The 17,516-nt window shown below is 53.3% G+C and overlaps 1 protein-coding gene across 1 annotated transcript in view; it reads left to right on the forward strand.

Moving 5' to 3' along the window:
* SMOC2 (SPARC related modular calcium binding 2) overlaps nucleotides 1-17,516 on the forward strand; it is a 136,932-nt gene that overhangs the window by 84,423 nt on the left and 34,993 nt on the right. Inside the window, exons 8-9 of the mRNA XM_045544735.1 lie at nucleotides 9,282-9,468; nucleotides 16,976-17,058. Of these exons, the coding sequence (XP_045400691.1) occupies nucleotides 9,282-9,468; nucleotides 16,976-17,058 (270 nt within the window). The remainder of the gene's footprint in view (nucleotides 1-9,281; nucleotides 9,469-16,975; nucleotides 17,059-17,516) is intronic.

Here is a 17,516-nt window from a genome sequence, read left to right on the forward strand (position 1 = left end):
AGCCTCGGACCTCGCTTTGAGAGCGGCTGGTCACTGCAAGGACTCGGGAAAGAAATGCAACTCTGTCCCCTGCAGAAATGGCAGATTTCTCTGTGGACACATGGGCTCAACCTCACATGCACTAGGTGCGGTGGTGTGAATCCGTGTGCTGAAATGCCCCAGCCCCGCTGGGCCCGGCCACTGCCCTCACTGCCCGGGGCCTCGCCTACAGCCGGCCAACCCTGTACGCGGTGGGTAGGGGGGGACCACCCCAGGGGTGAGAATAAAGGAGGACAAAGGTGCCCCTGGAACCACAACATGAACAAAACGGAGGCTGGAGTTGGGGACAGAACTGGAGAGAACTTGTAAGCGAGAAAAGAGGGATGCTGAGGGCCAGTTTCACCCATTTTGAGCATTTTGGGAACCAGCTCTGCTCATGTGTCAGTGGAACTTTCCACCAGGCTGCTCAGGAAGAGGGAAATGTGGTCAAACACTGGTCCCCGTGACCACCCAGGACAGTGTGTTGTCAGCCGTGGGAGGAAGCCTGTGACACCCTGCTTTGCCCTGTACGGAGAACTTGCGCCTGGATTCCAGCAAATGCCGGAAAGCTGATGGATGGAGGGAAAGGAATGGAGGGCACCTGGACCCACCTTCCCCGACAGCTGCCGGACCCTGACCATCCACTTCCGCTTCTGGTCTTTGCCCAGCCCATTTCCCACGTGGACGCTCTGACCCCCGGACCCCCCACCCAGCCAAGCCCCTCCCCCCTTCGACACCTGCCCAGCCCTGGCTGCCCCCACCGCCTGGTCCCTCTGCAGAAGTCAGTCAGGGATTCACAGCAGTTTTGAACACGAAGAGCCATGTTACTTTCTTTTTTTCAAACATTTATTATTGTTTGCTTTTTCTTATTTCAAAAGTAATTGATGCTAATGGTAGAAAATTTGGAAAATTCAGGTGGAAAGAAGAAAACTAAATAGCCCTGATGTCCAGGCACAGCTGCTGAGGTAGAGCCGCGGTGAGTGTGGACTTCGGGGCCGCGATGACCCGGCTCATGTCCCGTCCCTGCGCTCAGTTCCCTCACGGAAAGTCACTCCGCTGCTCCGATTCAGTCGTCTTGCCTGTAAAATCCCAGCAGTGCTCCTGCCTGGCAGGGTCCCGTGCAGCTAGTTTGTCCGTGAGAGGGTAACAAGCTACTGACAGCAGAGGTTGCCGTGATCCATCTTCAGGCTCGGCTCAGGCGTGAGGCGCACGCGCTTTCTGGAAAGTGCGCTCCTGCTGAGCAACTGTCACTGCTTCATTCCTGAAATATTTTTACACGTGGGATCCTTTTTAAACCGCAAAATACTTTACAAACCTCCCTTATGTGTAACAGTTAAACTTTCAGTATCCACTAGCTGAGACAATGTATCTAGGGGACAAGCAGAAAGAATTCACGGCTGTGAACCCCGGTGCCTTTGCACTGATTGTAAAACCAGGAGGACAAAGGTGCGAGAGTCATGTTCAGGGCAGTGACCAGGCTGCTGCTCGTAGTACTCGAGCACCTGGCGTAAGTCGGGCCCGCGGCCCACTGGACGGCAGTGGCCGGCACCTTGAGTTGGGCACTTGCAGGTTATTGCCTTGTGCTGGGGTGTCTGTTTTTATCCTGGTTCATCAGTGTTGTGTTGCTTATTGTTCTTTGTCATCTTGTGGCCTCGGGCTCGAGGCCATGGAAGTCTGGTCCGCTCCTCCTGCCTCTCGCCTTCCGTGCGCAAGTGAGAAAATCCGGAATGTTCTCACAGCGGCGGCAGAGGCAGAAGAAGGCAGATCCTGGCACACAGGGAAGCTGAGCCCGAGCTCGGGTCAAGTCCAAATGCCGCGGCAGCCACGGTCAGTCCACGTGTGTGGGCCCAAGGTTGCCGGCCAGGAGGAGCACCAGCCTCTGCTGGGAGAGCCACAAACCGGGGGGCGGGGAGAGCGGGGCGTGGGCCGACGCAATGCATTTATCCCTGGAAATGGGGCGTCGATGTCCTGAGCGGGAATGAACTGTCGGAGGGAGGGGAGTGTGCCTGCTGCAGGGGGGAGGGGTCCCGTGCCCAGGACTGTGTTGCGGTTGCCACGGTAACGGGGGTTTGGCAGCGGCCATCGCAGGTAAACAAACCAGTCCACGCACGTCAGAGCAGCGCAGCAGGCCCGCGAACGCCGGGCGCCAGGCCAGGCAGCAGTGACGACACGGTGAGGGCAGCAGAGGAAATTCGGACAGGCCGCAGAGAGGTCGCCAGGGAAGCTGGAGGAAGCAAGGCGCGCAGACGCCTGGCGAGCTGCGTCCAGAGCAAACTGAACCGTCCGGGAAAACCGCCTCCGAGAGAGACTCCTACAAGTAGCTTCCCGCGGACGCTCCTCTAAGCCCTTGGGACAGAGGACCCGCAGGGATCTGACGCGCTCCTGCGGCCTAGTTCACGCTTCCCCATGAAACCCTGCGCTTGCCAACGCGGGCAGCACTCCACGGCCCAGAGTGTTACTGTAAACAAAGCCGAAGCTGCACACGTAAAGCCAGACCTGGCCCTGGGCACTGATTCTAACGTCCTCTTCTTTATACCACGGCTCAGGGTAATAATTCTTTGTTTAATGGAGTGAACACTGAGTCCTCTTGGGAAAAAAAGAAAAAGAAAAGCATTATTTCCTGGGAGGGGAAAGCACTTAACAATACCTTCACATGTGTTCTTGCGTACCGTTGAATCTGAGATGCTACCCGTTGTAAGACATACCAAAAAGGAAAAAGAAAAGTTACCAATTAAAATGTGACAGATACTTTCTCATCTCTTAGAATTCCTATTTTATATTTATTGAGAGAACTTTGTAGACTCCTTTCGGCATTGACTGTGTTTGCTGAGAATATTCACACGGAGGGGCCGCGGTGGCAGCAGGGTGCAGCAAGGTGCGTGTGGCCCGTGCACCTGCCCAGGTGACCCACTCGGTCAGGGCGGGCGGCACGTCCTTCCCTGAGAGCTGCCCAGTGATGTGCTGGTCGCTGCCTCTTCGCTTGTGGAAGCAGCTGCTGTTTGATTCCAGTCACCAGGTATTACTCCTACCCGTCCTCGAGCTTCATGCAGATGGAATGATGCACAAGGTACCCTCTGTTTCGGCCCTTCCGGGTCAGTGTGACAGTTTTGCAATTCGTCCTTGGTGGTCGTGTGCTGCCTACTCATTCCCCGCAGTTCCCGTGGGTGACGGCACGCTGTGTGCACAAACCACACTTGGTTTCTGCGTTTCCCAGGTAATGGATATTTTGTTTTCCCTCCCAGGTTGGGGCTGTTACAAATGAAGATCCCGTGTGCAATCTCGTACTAGTAACTGTGAATGTGTGTTTAATTACTCCTGGAGAAACAGGAAAGAGCAGGTTTCCACAGCGGTCTTGCCCGTCCACACTCACGGAGGAGCTCACTGGGGCTGCCGGGGTCCCAGGGCTCCGCGACCTCGGGTGGGTGTTTCCATTTGGGCCTCTCCAGCAGGCGGGTGGTGATGTCTCACTGGGGTTTTTATGTGCGTTTCCATGACGACTGATGATGTTGAACAGTTTTTTCAAGTACTTATTGTTCAATCATCTTTTTCATTTTGAAGTGTGTATTTCAAACTTTGCAAAGATTACGTTGGCTTGTTGGTCTTTTGTATTAGGACTTACTTATATCACCTGGAAGCTTTGCCAGATGTTTGTGTTAGGAATGCCTTCTCCAGGACTGTGGCTGGCCCTCTCACTTCCTTAATGGCATCTCTGGTGAGCGTAAGTCCTAAATTTTAATGACGTCCAGTTTGCCAGATGTCAGTGCTACGGTCAGGGCTTTCTGCGTCTGCCCCGGAGATCTGTGTCAAAACCAATGTCACAATGACATTCTCCTGTATTTTATTTTATAGTCTTTATTTTTTAGCTTTTGTGTTCAGATCTCTAGCTTATCTCTAGTCCGTTTTATGTGTGGTGTGCGTTAGGCTCTTTTCTCCTGGAGTTGGCGTTTGGATGTCCCACTGTTCTGGAATTATTTGCTGAGAAGACTTTCCCTCGGGGAATTGCTTTGGTGCCTTGTCAAGTACCAACTGAACACATAGCTTTGAGTCTACTTATAACTTTTTATTCTTTTCTATTCATCTATCCAGCTGTCCTCAGCCCACTAACATACTGGCTAGACACCTGGCTTTATAATGGCTTTTTAAGTAAGATCATACCTGCCCTCCACCTCTGTTCTTTTAGAAGGAAGCTTTGGACATCTTAGGTCCTTTGCATGTCCCTACACATTTTAGAACCAAAACGTCAGTGTCTGCTAAAGAGCTTCCTAGAATTTTGATAGGAATTATGTTGGATCCACAAATCAATTTGTAGGGGAATTAACATTAGTATGTTACTCATTTATTAACACAGTATATCTCTCCATTTATTGAGGTTTTCTTTAATTTTTTTAATAATGCTCTTCAGTTTTTAATGCCTTACACATATTGTCAGAAATTTATTTCTAAGTGCTTTTTGTTTTTGATGTTATAGCAAATGACATTTAAATTTTTTTATATTCCCATTATTCATTGGCAGTATATGCAAACAGAGGTAACTTTTGCATATCGATCTTGTATCATGGGACCTTGCCAGGTTCGCTATTAATTCTAGCAGTTTTTCTTTGTAAACGCTTTAGAATCTTTTTTTAACATGCACAGTCCTGTCGTGTGTGATTAAAGACAGTCTGCATCTTTCCTTCCAGTCCTTACAGATTTCACGTTCTTTCCTTGGTTGTCTTTGTGGGACCTTCAGAGTAATGATAAAAATAAGTGGTATATTTACAATTTTAAAGTGGAAGCATTCAGGCTTTTGCCATTAACTATGATCTTAATTAGGCTTTTTAAAAAAATATACACTTTGTCAGATAAAGAAGGTTTTCTTCTATTCCTGGTTTTCTGAGAGTTTTGCCATTTAATTAATGAAATAGTTCACCTTAGTAAAAATGTACAACTAAATCTTCTTTTCAAAAGATTGATGATTTTCCTGTGGCTGAGAACATTTGCACCAGGGGTACAGTGCTACTGCAGCGTCTGAAAAGGTTACTGGGTGTCAGCTGTGGTATCTGAAATAGTCCCTTCAGTTTGTCAGGACACGTTGTCCCCTTTGCAAACACACTCTTGTGTCATTCCATCAGCAACTCCTGCCCAGCTTAGGAAGCAGTGAGACAGGTTTGATATGGTCTTAACAAAATAGACCGGGAGGCTTATAAACCACAGACATTTACTTCTCACGGCTCTGGGGACTGGAAGTCCAAGATCAAGAAACTGGCAGATTGATGTCTGGTGAGGGTCCGCTTTGGGTTCGTAAACAGTGTCCTCACGGGGTGGACGGAGCAACCCTCCGATCTCCTTCGTCAGGGCACGGGGCTCATTCCCAGGGCCCCCCCAGCACCGACACTCAGACCGCAGGAGAGTCCGTCTGGCCAGGCTGCGGCTGAGCTGAGATGTCGCTCTACTCTCACCCTGTTTCTTCTTCCCCGTTCCAACTGCGCACCTGCCGTATTTTCTCGGAAAGATGGCCTCAGACTTAAAAACGTTTTGGCTTTGAAAATTAGGTCTGCTTAGTTGCCTCTTCATGATCAACATGGAATGGACAAGAAGATGACGGTAGACACAGATTAGAATCCACCACTGTAAGGTAGATATGAATCAATATAAACATCCCGGACATTACACTTAGTGTCATTTGCTTGATAGTTAAGACCTGCTGGGGTGATGTGCTGTCCCCGTCCACTCTGGTAACATATTGTTCCTGAACAACTCAAGGTACAGGCTGCTCCTGAGTGACAGTTTTATGCAGTTCTTTGCAAACAAGACGTGTCTGGGGAAGTCTATTGTGCCAAGAGGGGAGGGACGTGGAGAAACGGGACACAGAGTCCCTTAGCAACTCACATGAGTAGCATCCAGCCAGCAGGCTGGCGACCTCCCCAGTGACAAACAGCAGGACAGACCCGGGGTGGCGAATCCGGGGCTGGGAGAGGCATCCTTGCAAGGGTGCAGGTACCTGAGCAGCACACAGAGCACCTGGCAGCAAGCAGAAGTGGCCCTGGGCCCCGGCAAGGCCACCGGTGTCTGGGAATCCCATCTCCACAGCACTGGCTTGGGGACAGTCGCCGTGGGGACAGCTTCAGCTACTTCTGTGGTTCAGAAGCGTCTCAGGAGCCTCTGCCTGTTGGAGGGTGAACAACAACGCTCCAAATGTTAACACAGAGCTCTCGAGATGTGCTGGCCAGAAAAACTCACACGCGCAGCGTAGAATTTCTTGAAATGTGGCCAAATCCAGAGATATTTCTCTGTAGCATGGATGCGATTTGACATTGTTTCCCACAAAATGCTTCAGGCATCATCTTCCTGAAGCCACAGGTAGCCTGTGGTTAATACGAGAAGCATTTAATAGTATTTATATTCACAAATGTCTGGCAGCTGTTTGTTATAATCTAAATTCCCTTGGTTGTATTATTTGGACAAACTGTCAGACACATTATAAGTCACAAACATGTAATACTGGTTCAGGAAATAAACTAGTATTTTCTTAATGGACTTTCCACCAACTTTACAAAGGTGAGCTTTCTTTAAAAAGCAGTCGTTGAAGCAGACGGCTGGCGGGTTGCCTCTGGAGCGGGCGCCCTCCCTGGGCGCCACCGTGTCCCCGCAGCCTGTCACAGGACCCTCACCTTCACCGCGGCGTTGCTAGAAGAAAACGTGATTTGAATTTCTGCAGTGCACTGAGTCGCTCACGCAGAGGCAGGTTGATCAGGTAGCGGCCCTCACCACCCCACGCGTGTGCAAACAGACACCGGATGTCGTCTGACTCTGCTGCAAGAGCTTTGATACTTATAACATGCTCAGCAAATTTTAAGAGGTTTTTGGTTTATTCAATATTATTTCATGATTAGCCTTCCAATATGACATAAAACCCACAAGAGTTACACTGCAAGGATTTCCCACAACTATTTCTATAGATACAGTGTGTCCTTGGATAGAGCATGAAGAATGTTCTGTGACCAGATAATCACACCATAAATTCTGTGCACTAATAACATTTCTGAACAAGCGCCCGGTGACCGTGTCAGCGAGCGATGAGTTTTGCAGCTGCCACCACCGGGGCTGGCCCTGCCCGGGGGGCTCCCTCGGGACCCACGAACAGCTTTGAGGGTCTCTACAGAGCAACAACCCCAAGCAGCATTGAGCTCAACACCCTTTTTAGTCTATTCACTTGATCTAAAGTAAATTATTGAACAATTAAGAAAGAACTATGAATCATTGTCATTTTAATTTCATACCAGTTTCCTAGTTATAGTTGGGGCAAAATCCTCTTTAAGATAAGAGTATTAACTCAGGGGCGGGTTTTATTTATATATCGTGTGTTTACTAAACAAAATCTAGAGTATACAAAAGGAAGTGCAGAATTTATAAGGCACAATTGACAGACATGTCAGTTGATGACCAATTTCTTCTTCTCTCTTGATCATTAAACCCATTTTGAGCACCTGCTGTGGCATTTGGGTGACACTTGGCGTCTGTCTGAGGTCACCCTGCAAGTGTCAGTCTGGACAGAGGCAGTGACAGCTTCAGTCGTCACCAGCCACTATTGCAACGGGCTGAGAGGACCGAGGGGCAGAGCGGGCAATAATTGTTAGTCATCTGGGAATAGGCAATAGGGAAAATCTGAACAGTAACATTTATTTTTGTATTTCTCCAGTGAATGCACAAAATCATATACTTTTTAAAACTCTAATGGCAGCACTTGGTACTATAGTCACTAATGAGCTAATAAAATCACATATGTCATTATCCTTGTTTGTGAATGGAATCACTGAGAAGCTGCAATGTAGGTGGTTTTCTAACAATTGGTATCATTACTATGATTTATTATCTCAAAAGAAATTTACCGAGAGCCTGTTATGGGCCAGGTATTCTTTCACCATTGGAAAGACAGTGACGGTGACAGTCGGCAGGTGCAGAGCACTGTCACTATGCCAGGACAGGGACGATCTCGTTGATTCCCGGACAGCCCCTGTGCCGGGCACTGCGGCTCCCCCAGGCCACGCCTGCAGCGACTGGCTCCAGCCGGGTGGTCTTGAAACAGAGACACACTCAGCTCCCTCATGTGTCCCACCTGCTTGGTGTCACCTTTACGGTCCTAAGACCCCGTTGCCCTAGTGGGTCAGTTACAAAGCAGGCTCAGAGCACAGCTCATCGAAAGTGACTTCTGATTCGGGAGAGCGATCCTGGGTGCCTGGCCCTGCCATTCCTCTCACGCGTGTGCACGTTCAGCCTCATGGAGGGGCTGTCCCCACGGCCATCCCGCCTGGGCGCCCCCGCTGTGCCAGGAAGGTCAGGAAAGGTCTCTATTCCCGGGCGCTGTGGCTGGTCAGGCGTGTGTGTGCACATCCCCGTGAGTCTGTCAGCACACACGCGTGCTGAAGTATTCCTGCTTTAGCTGTTTGTGGCAGAAGATGGATACAAGTAAACACGTCTAAACACTAAGGAGAAACCGAGTTTATTAGCATAAAATGAGGCAAACCCCTATACATTGCAATGCATGACGCTGAAATTTTTAAAAGCCATTGTTTTATTTTTATGTGAATGAGTTTCAGTATTCATGGAGCACAGTGCCTGGCTCACAGACCTAAGTAAGAATGCCCTGTAATAATACTGTTAATAGAATACTGTTACTCTTTACTGATTCCCAGTGGCGAAGCTTGTTTCAGACACATTGCAGTGGAAATTTCCACTATTTTGGGCTGATCAGCCTGGATACGTTGAGAGCCTGTTCTGCTTAGATCCAGCCCAGTGGGCGTGTGGAGCTTTCGCTGGCAGGCGGGCGTGGGCGGCGGGCGCTGGCGTGTGAGCAGGGGGCACGAGGGCTCTCCTGACACTAGACGTGCTCCCACCCCAGGGCACTCGGCTCGTGCCTCCTTGGCATGTGCTCCGGAGCCCAGAAAAGACGGTTTCCAGCCTCAGGTCTGGCTCTGCCCCGGGGCATCCAGACCACCTGAGGCTCACCTGTCCAGGTGACCGCCGTGCGGACCGTGAGCTCACTGTGCGCTCAGGAAAGAGTGTCCATCCTTTCCACGGACGCCGGGTGTGGGTGGGTGACTGCGGGAGCACCTTGGAGCCACCAGGACGTGGGGCCCCCCGGGGTTCCCAACTCTCTGAGCCCCAGAGTGGCCACACCCTCTTCGTCCAGTCCTCGGTGCCCCCAGTCGCACCTTTCCGCTGCTCCCTGTGTAGACACCCACTTGGCTCTGCTGACCTGGCTTTTGTCTCCCTCCGCACCCCAGTGTCGTCCTGTGACCAGGAGCACCAGTCCGCCCTCGAGGAGGCCAAGCAGCCCAAGAACGACAACGTGGTGATCCCTGAGTGTGCTCATGGCGGCCTCTACAAGCCGGTGCAGTGCCACCCCTCCACGGGGTACTGCTGGTGCGTCCTGGTGGACACGGGCCGCCCCATTCCCGGCACATCCACGAGGTAAGCGTACCCCCAGGGGCGGCAGGGAGGCTCGGGGCGTGAACATCGGAAAGGCAGAGCCCTTTCCCCGCCCCCCCCAGGCTCCGTCAGCCATGGGGCTGGCACCTCCCGGCCGGGTCGGGCTGGGCGGGCTGGGCCTGCAAGTGGCGGCTGTCCGAGTGCCAGCCACGTCCTCAGTTTCTGTACAGGGACCACCTGGGGACACGGATGGCTTTGGCTCTCGGAAACTAGAGGATATCATTTCTCTACTAGTGGCTAAAAACTGGCTTAGGGATGCTGGCGAGCGGGGGGTGGCCGCCGTGGGCAGCGCTGCTCCTCCTGCCGGGCGGGGCGGTTCTGAGATGCTCCGTGTGGGGCCAGGCGGGCAGTGGGGAGGGGACAGGTGTCCACGCAGCCCCTGTGTCCTGGCTTTGGCAACGAGCTGATGTTGGGCTGAAAGTGCCGCCCGCTCGGGATGGGTTCATAGGGACACACGTGCCCTGAACCTACCGCCGAGGGAGAGGGCAGGGCCGTCCTGATCTCCGAGGGTCTGGTTAGAGCACAGCTGTTCACTGACGCTTCCTGTGAGTTTGAGCAAAGCAAATAACTTCTCGACAGCACCTGGAGAATGAGCTATTTGTCCGTGGAAACAGTACGATGAGTGGAGATGTTTTTGCAGCTCTGTTTGTTATATGAATTTTCCTTTGATTTTTCCAGATTTATATAAAAATAGTTTACCAATATATGAAAATATCGCCTCTCACATATATCAGATTTAGCCACTGACCTCACCCCTAGTGCCTAGGCATGGGCACATGACGCTTCCTAAATTATGTCCCTGATTTTTTCAAGAATAACCACTGGGCATTTAGAGGTAGGCACATCTGTGCAGGTTTCGGGAACTAACACTTGTTTCACCAAGATCCAGTCCACCCGCCCGGCCTGGCCGGTGCAGCAGAGCCAGTGACCTCAGGAGCCCTGCCTGGGAGCTGCGTGGCCCCGCGGCCAGCACCCGCTGTCCCAGCGCCCTGGAGGGGCCGTGTGCTTCCGAGCTGCCCCTGCAGAGGAGGCCACATGGAGCGGGGTCCAAGCAGGGCTCTGGGGCCAGCGGCTGCGGTTTGGCTTCCACCGGGCCGGGCTGACACCGGGGCTTGTCTCAGACAAGCGTGCTCTGCGTGGCTTGAGAGAACATAAATCTTTCCAAGGTTTTGGTTGGAGAACATTTTTTTTCGGTCCCTGTGCATATGTATATAGGGCATACTGTTTTCTAAGAAACCTTTCTTGGAAGTGGTGTTTCTGCAAGTTTCAGAACTTCGGCTGGTTTCCTGTATACTTGAGGGGGCGTTTGTTCCCCAGCTCCAGCCGTACCCGCGGCAGCCCCGCCCTGCACCCCTGCGTCTCTCAGCAGGGGTGAAGTGTCCTGGCAGACGCTGGCCCGCACTGGCCAACGAAAACCCTCAGGCTGTCAAACCCAGAACTGCTCACTCTGGCTCCGACGATGAGGTCAGCACTTACCACGTTATCCTTGAAGAACCTGCAGACACGCTCTCAAAACGCCTCACTAGAAACTAACAACCCCTCCCTTCCCGTCCATCCGTCCCCATTTCTCCTTCCCGAGCTGTGTCCGGTTTCATGGCAGAAAGAAAAGTGTCCAGTTCTCATTGTCCCTACTTTTGCCTACAGGAGGGACTAATTCTCTCTTCTTGCAGTTTCCAGAAAGGGCATTAAATTAAACCACGGGGAGAAGCCTACTTAGACTCCTGCTGTATTTTTATGCCTGTCATTTTTCATTCATTCATTGAGCACAAATACTGATTGGCAGCGACAGTCAAACACCAGGACAGACGAGGTCTGGTCTCCCCGTGGGGTTTGTTTTCTGCCTGGGGGCGTCAGATGAGGAATGTTCTTCACAGCTGGACAGCTTTCCCTTGTGGCCGACAGAATCCTCAGACGCCCCCCGTCCCGGGACCTGGGGGCTCACACACTGCACGGGGCGGCAGGACCTTCTGGGCGATTTCAGCGACTCAAAGACTTGATTGCGATGAGCTGTTTTTTCCCTTTCTGCTCTGCCGTCTCCAGCTCCGTGGCAGGCTTTGTGGCTTGTCCATGCCGCAGTTTCTAGAAGTATCATATGTAGCTGCAACCACATATTTTGGAAGAAAAAGGCTGTTTCTCTTTTGATAGCAAGAAAACCTTCCCCACCCGCCTGCAGCGGCCTTCTCCTCCCTCTAACCGGCTGGAAGGTCACCACATGCCGGGACCCGGCCGGGCCTGGGCCACGAGGAAGAGGAAGGGCCCATCGTGCTCCTCTCTCCAGGCCCAGGGCTGGCATGGGGTCAGCTCCTCGGTGCCCACGGCCACGCGGAGCAGGTTCTGTGTCCAGCAAAGTCTTGATTTTGCTAGAAAAGTGCAGGGGGAGAGCCACCCGCCGGGTCTCCTCACTCACACAAACAATCAAACAGGTGAGAGACAAAAACACGTGGAGGCCACGGTGGGCACATCGAGGGGTGGCTTCAGGGACGGGACCCTCTGAGGCCAAGATGGTGCCGCTGGTCACAGACAGACGGGGGGTCCGGGCGGAGGGCAGGGCGTGTGGCGTCGTGGGGTCGGGGAATCTGGTGCTCATGAATGGAGGAGGGGCACTGTCGGGCGGGGTGGCCCAGCGAGACAGCAGACGAAAGCCAGGGACAGACAGCAGAGCCTGGACGTCGGGACCGGGAATGTGGTCGCTCGCGGGTAGCTGCTGGGACTGTTTAGTGCAGAAGCGATACGGTCTCTCAGCAGCTCTGCAAACCCACTCGTGTCCGTCCCCTCACTGTTGTTCAATGGACACTTGAACATCCCCAATGTTCCGGGAACTGTGCTAGCGGCTCAGACACACCAGTGACCCAAGCACGCAAAGTGCATGCTCCCGTGGGGCTCACGTTCCGATGGGAGGAATCAGAGAATAAGTAAAGCACCCACAGACGAGCTGGGTGTGAGTGAGCATGTTGTGCATGACGCATGCTCCGGAGGAAAGTAGACCCGGGTCGGGAGCGGGACTGTGGGACAGGAACGCACCACGGATGGGATCGCGGGGTGACCCCTCAGTGCTGACGCTGAAGCCGGGGAGCAAGAGACAGCCCAGCCGGGGCAAGTGGATGCAGCCTGCGTGGTGGATTCCCAGTGCCAGCACCCAGGCGGTGGGAGCAGGAGGTGTGGTCTGTGGACCAGGGAGCCTTCGATTCCAAGTACTGAGATGAGAAGCTGACAAACGGGCATGAACACCCAGACAGGTTCCTCTCTGAGAGTGCCGGCATGGGGGGCGAGCTCAGTTTTGGGCGGTACTGTCATCTGGCCATGATGCCCAGGACATGGCATCTCCCATCTTCTCTGACATCCTCGTTCTGTGGGCTCGGCCCTCGGGCAGGCTCCCCTCTTAGTCATAAGACAGCTGCATCAGCTCCGGATGTCTCAGCCATACGCACAGTGCTCAGAGGACACAGGAACCCGTCTCTTTCTGAGGAGCCCAAAATACCTTCCCTGGAAGTCCCCTAGCAAATTGAACTCACGGATCATTGGCCAGAATTGGATCGTGTGCCACGGCTAAGCCTATCGCTGGCGAGAAAAAGTGAAGCGGCTTAAACTCATCTGGGTGGACACGACGCTGGGGGGCCAGTCAGTCGTCAGCACGGGGCCATGTCTGGTAAGTCACCAGGCAGTGTCCCCAGCCCGGCTTCACCCGGTTTCTGCTGTGACGGAGCAGCGAAGTCACAGAAAGTCGTCCGCACCACTGTGCAAATGCCCCGTGTGGCATGAATGTGACTTTCTGACATAAACAGTTCGGGGGAGACGCGTGACGGTGTTGGCTTGTACTTGGGTGGGCAGCTACAGTGTTTCCTCCATCATCCTCAGTATTTCCTGATGGGGAAGAAAAACTTAGAAATTCAACCACAGTAAGAAGCTATGAAGACAAAACGCACCACCCTGTAGACGCCGGCTCTCCCTCCCTCGTGTCGCCAGGCAGGAGCATTGAGGAGCGTTGCTCGGGGGGACAGACACACACCGTGCCGCCTGCCCGCGGCAGAGAGAGCCCCCGGTGTGGTCTCTGGCGGGAAGCTCTGGACACAATGAGGGGACAGAGGCTGCAGCGCCTCCTAGTTCTGCCTTTTTCTGCTGGGATCGAGGTCTTGGCCTGGTGCACAGACGCCCTGGAGGATGGAATCCAGGCCCCTGTGGTGAGCGAGCAGCTGGGGCAGAGGGACACATTTCAGCCGGGCCACTAACTACCATGGGGAGATGGCCGGGATGGCCGGAGTGGCCAGGATGGCTGGAGTGGCCGAGATGGCCGGAATGGCTGGGATGGCTGGAATGGTTGGAATGGCGGGGATGGCTGGAATGGCCGGGATGGCCGGAATGGCTGGGATGGCCGAGATGGCTGGGATGGCTGGAATGGCCGGAATGGCGGGGATGGCTGGAATGGCCGGAATGGCGGGGATGGCTGGAATGGCCGGAATGGCCGGGATGGCTGGAATGGTTGGAATGGCGGGGATGGTTGGAATGGCGGGGATGGCGGGGATGGCTGGATTGGCCGGGATGGCTGGAATGGTTGGAATGGCTGGGATGGCTGGAATGGCCGGGATGGCCGGAATGGCTGGGATGGCTGGATTGGCTGGAATGGCTGGGATGGCTGGAATGGCCGGAATGGCGGGGATGGCTGGAATGGTTGGAATGGCTGGGATGGCTGGATTGGCCGGGATGGCTGGAATGGCTGTCAGATCCAGTGGGGATCATGCCGGTTGCCAGCACCTACATGAGTGCCCAGAAGAGGGAGATTTCCCCTTGGCCGTCCACCTGCCGTCTGTTCCTACCTCGGGTCAGGGCAGCCTCTGTGCCCACCCCCAGAGCTGTCTCCCCCTGGCGTGTACACGTGGCCACATGGGTGTGGAATTGCATTCCTCCCTGGCGGGCAGCCTGCTGCATACAGGCAGCACAGACAAGGGGTGTTCGTTCTGTCTTTTTTCTTATACGAATAAATTAAAACAAACACTACTGAAGTGGAGGGTGATGGATGTCAAAGCTGAATTTAATTATTTTTAAATTTGAGATGTCACAGGCATTGACGCTATTTCTTGAGATCGCCATTTCTGCAAGGTACAGGCATTGCACGCTACCCTTTTAAGAGAGAAGAAGGCTGTTACCTAAATATGTATTTTTATATTAGCATCACGGTAGGATTCTTAGGACATCTCCAGTCCAAACTTGGAACAAACCTCAATGGCCATCCAGGGCACCCAGCTTCCGTTTGCTTCAAAGTTAGAAGATTCAGAATGGGGAGAAGAGGTTCTGTGCTCTTACCACCCCCGTTAAAAAGTGGGCAAAGGATACGAACAGAAGTTTTTTCAAAATAAGATAGACAGGCCGGGCGCGGTGGCTCACGCCTGTAATCCCAGCACTCTGGGAGGCCGAGGCGGGTGGATCGCTCGAGCTCAGGAGTTCGAGACCAGCCTGAGCAAGAGTGAGACCTCGTCTCTACTAAAAATAGAAAGAAATTATCTGGACAACTAAAAATATATATAGAAAAAATTAGCCGGGCATGGTGGCACATGCCTGTAGTTCCAGCTACTCAGGAGGCTGAGGCAGTAGGATTGCTTAAGCCCAGGAGTTTGAGGTTGCTGTGAGCTAGGCTGACGCCACGGCACTCACTCTAGCCTGGGCAACAAAGCGAGACTCTGTCTCAAAAAAAAAAAAAAAACAAAATAAGATAGACAAATGGCCAATAAACATAAAAGAAATGCTTAATATCACTAATCATTAGGGAATGCAAATTAAAATCATAATGAGATATCTGTCATCTTATTCCTGTTAGAATGGCTTTTATTAAAAAGTCTATAAACAATAGATGCTGGTGTGGATGCAGAGAGAAAGGAGCGTTTATACACTGTTGGTGGGACTGCAAATTAGTACAACCCCTATGGAAAACAGTGTGGAGATTCCTCAAAGAACTAAAAGTAGAGCTACTATTTGATCCAGCAATCCCACTACTGAGTATCTACCCAAAGGAAAAAAAGTCATTTTATCAAAAAGACACCTGCACTCGAATGTTTATTGCAGCACAATTCACAATTGCCGAGATGTGGAATCCAGGTGCCCGTCAATGCATGAGTGGATTAACACAGTGTAGTATATTTGCACCATGGAGTACTACGCAGCCATGAAGAAGGATGAATTAATGCCTTTTGCAGCAATTTGGAAGGAACCCGAGACCAACTATCCTGCGAATGGAAAACGTAACACCACATGTCCTCTCTTATAAACTGGAACTAACCGATGGACACGCGTGCCCTGGACGGCACCTGTGCTCCGGGCTGTGATGGTGCTGGTGGGTGCTGCTCTCCCCTCAGAACATCACCTGCCATGCAGGTGGGCCCAGGGCCCCAGGAGACCCCTGGGGTGGATGTTCCTGCAGAGGGCAGGTGGCCAGGAGAGCGCCAGACAGCGTGGCTCGGGGGCTGCAGAGCCGGGGGGGGGGGGACGCGTCCCGGTAGTTGGATTCCACAGACGGGCTGGGGGTGCCGTCCGAGGACGCCCCGCCTCCCGGTAGCAGACCTGCCCAGTCCTCGTCGGGGACTAGTCCGTGAGAAGCTCGACTTTCGGTCAAAGCCGTGGTGAGGGACTCTGGCTTGCAGACGCCGGTCCCTGGGCCGACTGTCCCGGTTGAAGTCCGGGCTCTGGGAGGCAGGGTCTCACAGCTGCCACACGCTCTGTTTTGGTCGTCTGTGTCCTCCCTAGCCGGGGCGGGTCCTCCTGGCACCGCAGTGTCCGGGGCAAAGCAGCACTTGTCAAGAGGGTGGGCCCGGTGTGCACCTGGCTGTCCACGATTTGGGTCTGAGGTGCCGCCTCCCACGGCCGGTTCCACGGCTCCCAGGTGCCCGCCCACCACGGTCACCCGCCTGCCTGGGCGTCGGCCCCCAGCCCCCACAGACGGGCTTCTCTGCAGTTTTCTACCGATGCTGGGGCCAGAAGTAGATTTTTTTTTTTTTAACACTGAGACAAACTTTTGCAGCTTCATGAATTGTACTGACAGCGAGTCAGTCCTCGAGCAACTAGGACTGGAGAACGTACCAGTCTCACAGTCTGAGGCTCTTTCCGAGACTCTGCGTCCTTCCCGGGGGTGAGCGGCCGGCCACCCTCCTTCACACGCATGCTTCCCGCTCTCACGGCCCCTCCCTGTCCCGCCCTTTTCATACCGTCGTGAGCAGCAGGCGGGAGGCGCTGGCAGCCAGTGGACGTGCGCTTGGTCGCGGGACCTGCACCCGGAGTGGCCTGGCACGGGACAGGGGTCTCGGCACATCCTCCCTGCGGCTGTGGGAAATCAGCCCACTCGACCAAGCTGCAGAAAGGAGCAAACAGGAACCGAGCCACGGGCATTGCCACACCAGAGCCATGTGCCGTGCTGGGTGCCGGGGTCAGGGACGGGCGCAGACACATGAAAGAAAATTCCTGAACCAAGGTCTCTAACCAGGTGTTTTTTCTTCCTCCCCCTCAGGTACGAGCAGCCGAAATGCGACAACACGGCCCGGGCGCACCCGGCCAGAGCCAGGGACCTGTACAAGGGCCGCCAGCTGCAGGGTGAGTGGCCCGGTGGGCGGGGGCTGGGCGAGGCGTCCTGCAGATCTGGAACGAGAACGAGCTTATCCAGCTCCACTTAGCAGAGGGCGTGGCTGCGACCTTGAGGTCAGCGCCGACTAAGAGGGTCCCGCAGGGGAAGTCCTCGGGGAGTCCCCAGGTTGCTGTCGCTTGTGGCTGGCAAAGTCCTGAAGCCACCAAGTGCGAGGTCAGACACGGAAGAGAAGGACAAATGCCACACTAAAATCAGAAAATTCCCGCAGCAGGACCTCATGTTTCTGAAACACACAGTCAAAAGGATCCTTTATTTATTCTACCTGAAAGAAAGCAATAATTCAACTGCCGTTCTCTGACATTTTAATAAAACATGAGCTCAATCTGTGTATCAAGTGAGTTCAGTTGCAAAGAACCATTTGAAACTAAACAGAGGCAGTGAGTTTAAATCTGTAATGATCGCAAAA

This window comes from Lemur catta, chromosome 2 (assembly GCF_020740605.2).
Source record: "Lemur catta isolate mLemCat1 chromosome 2, mLemCat1.pri, whole genome shotgun sequence".
Classification (NCBI taxonomy): domain Eukaryota; kingdom Metazoa; phylum Chordata; class Mammalia; order Primates; family Lemuridae; genus Lemur; species Lemur catta.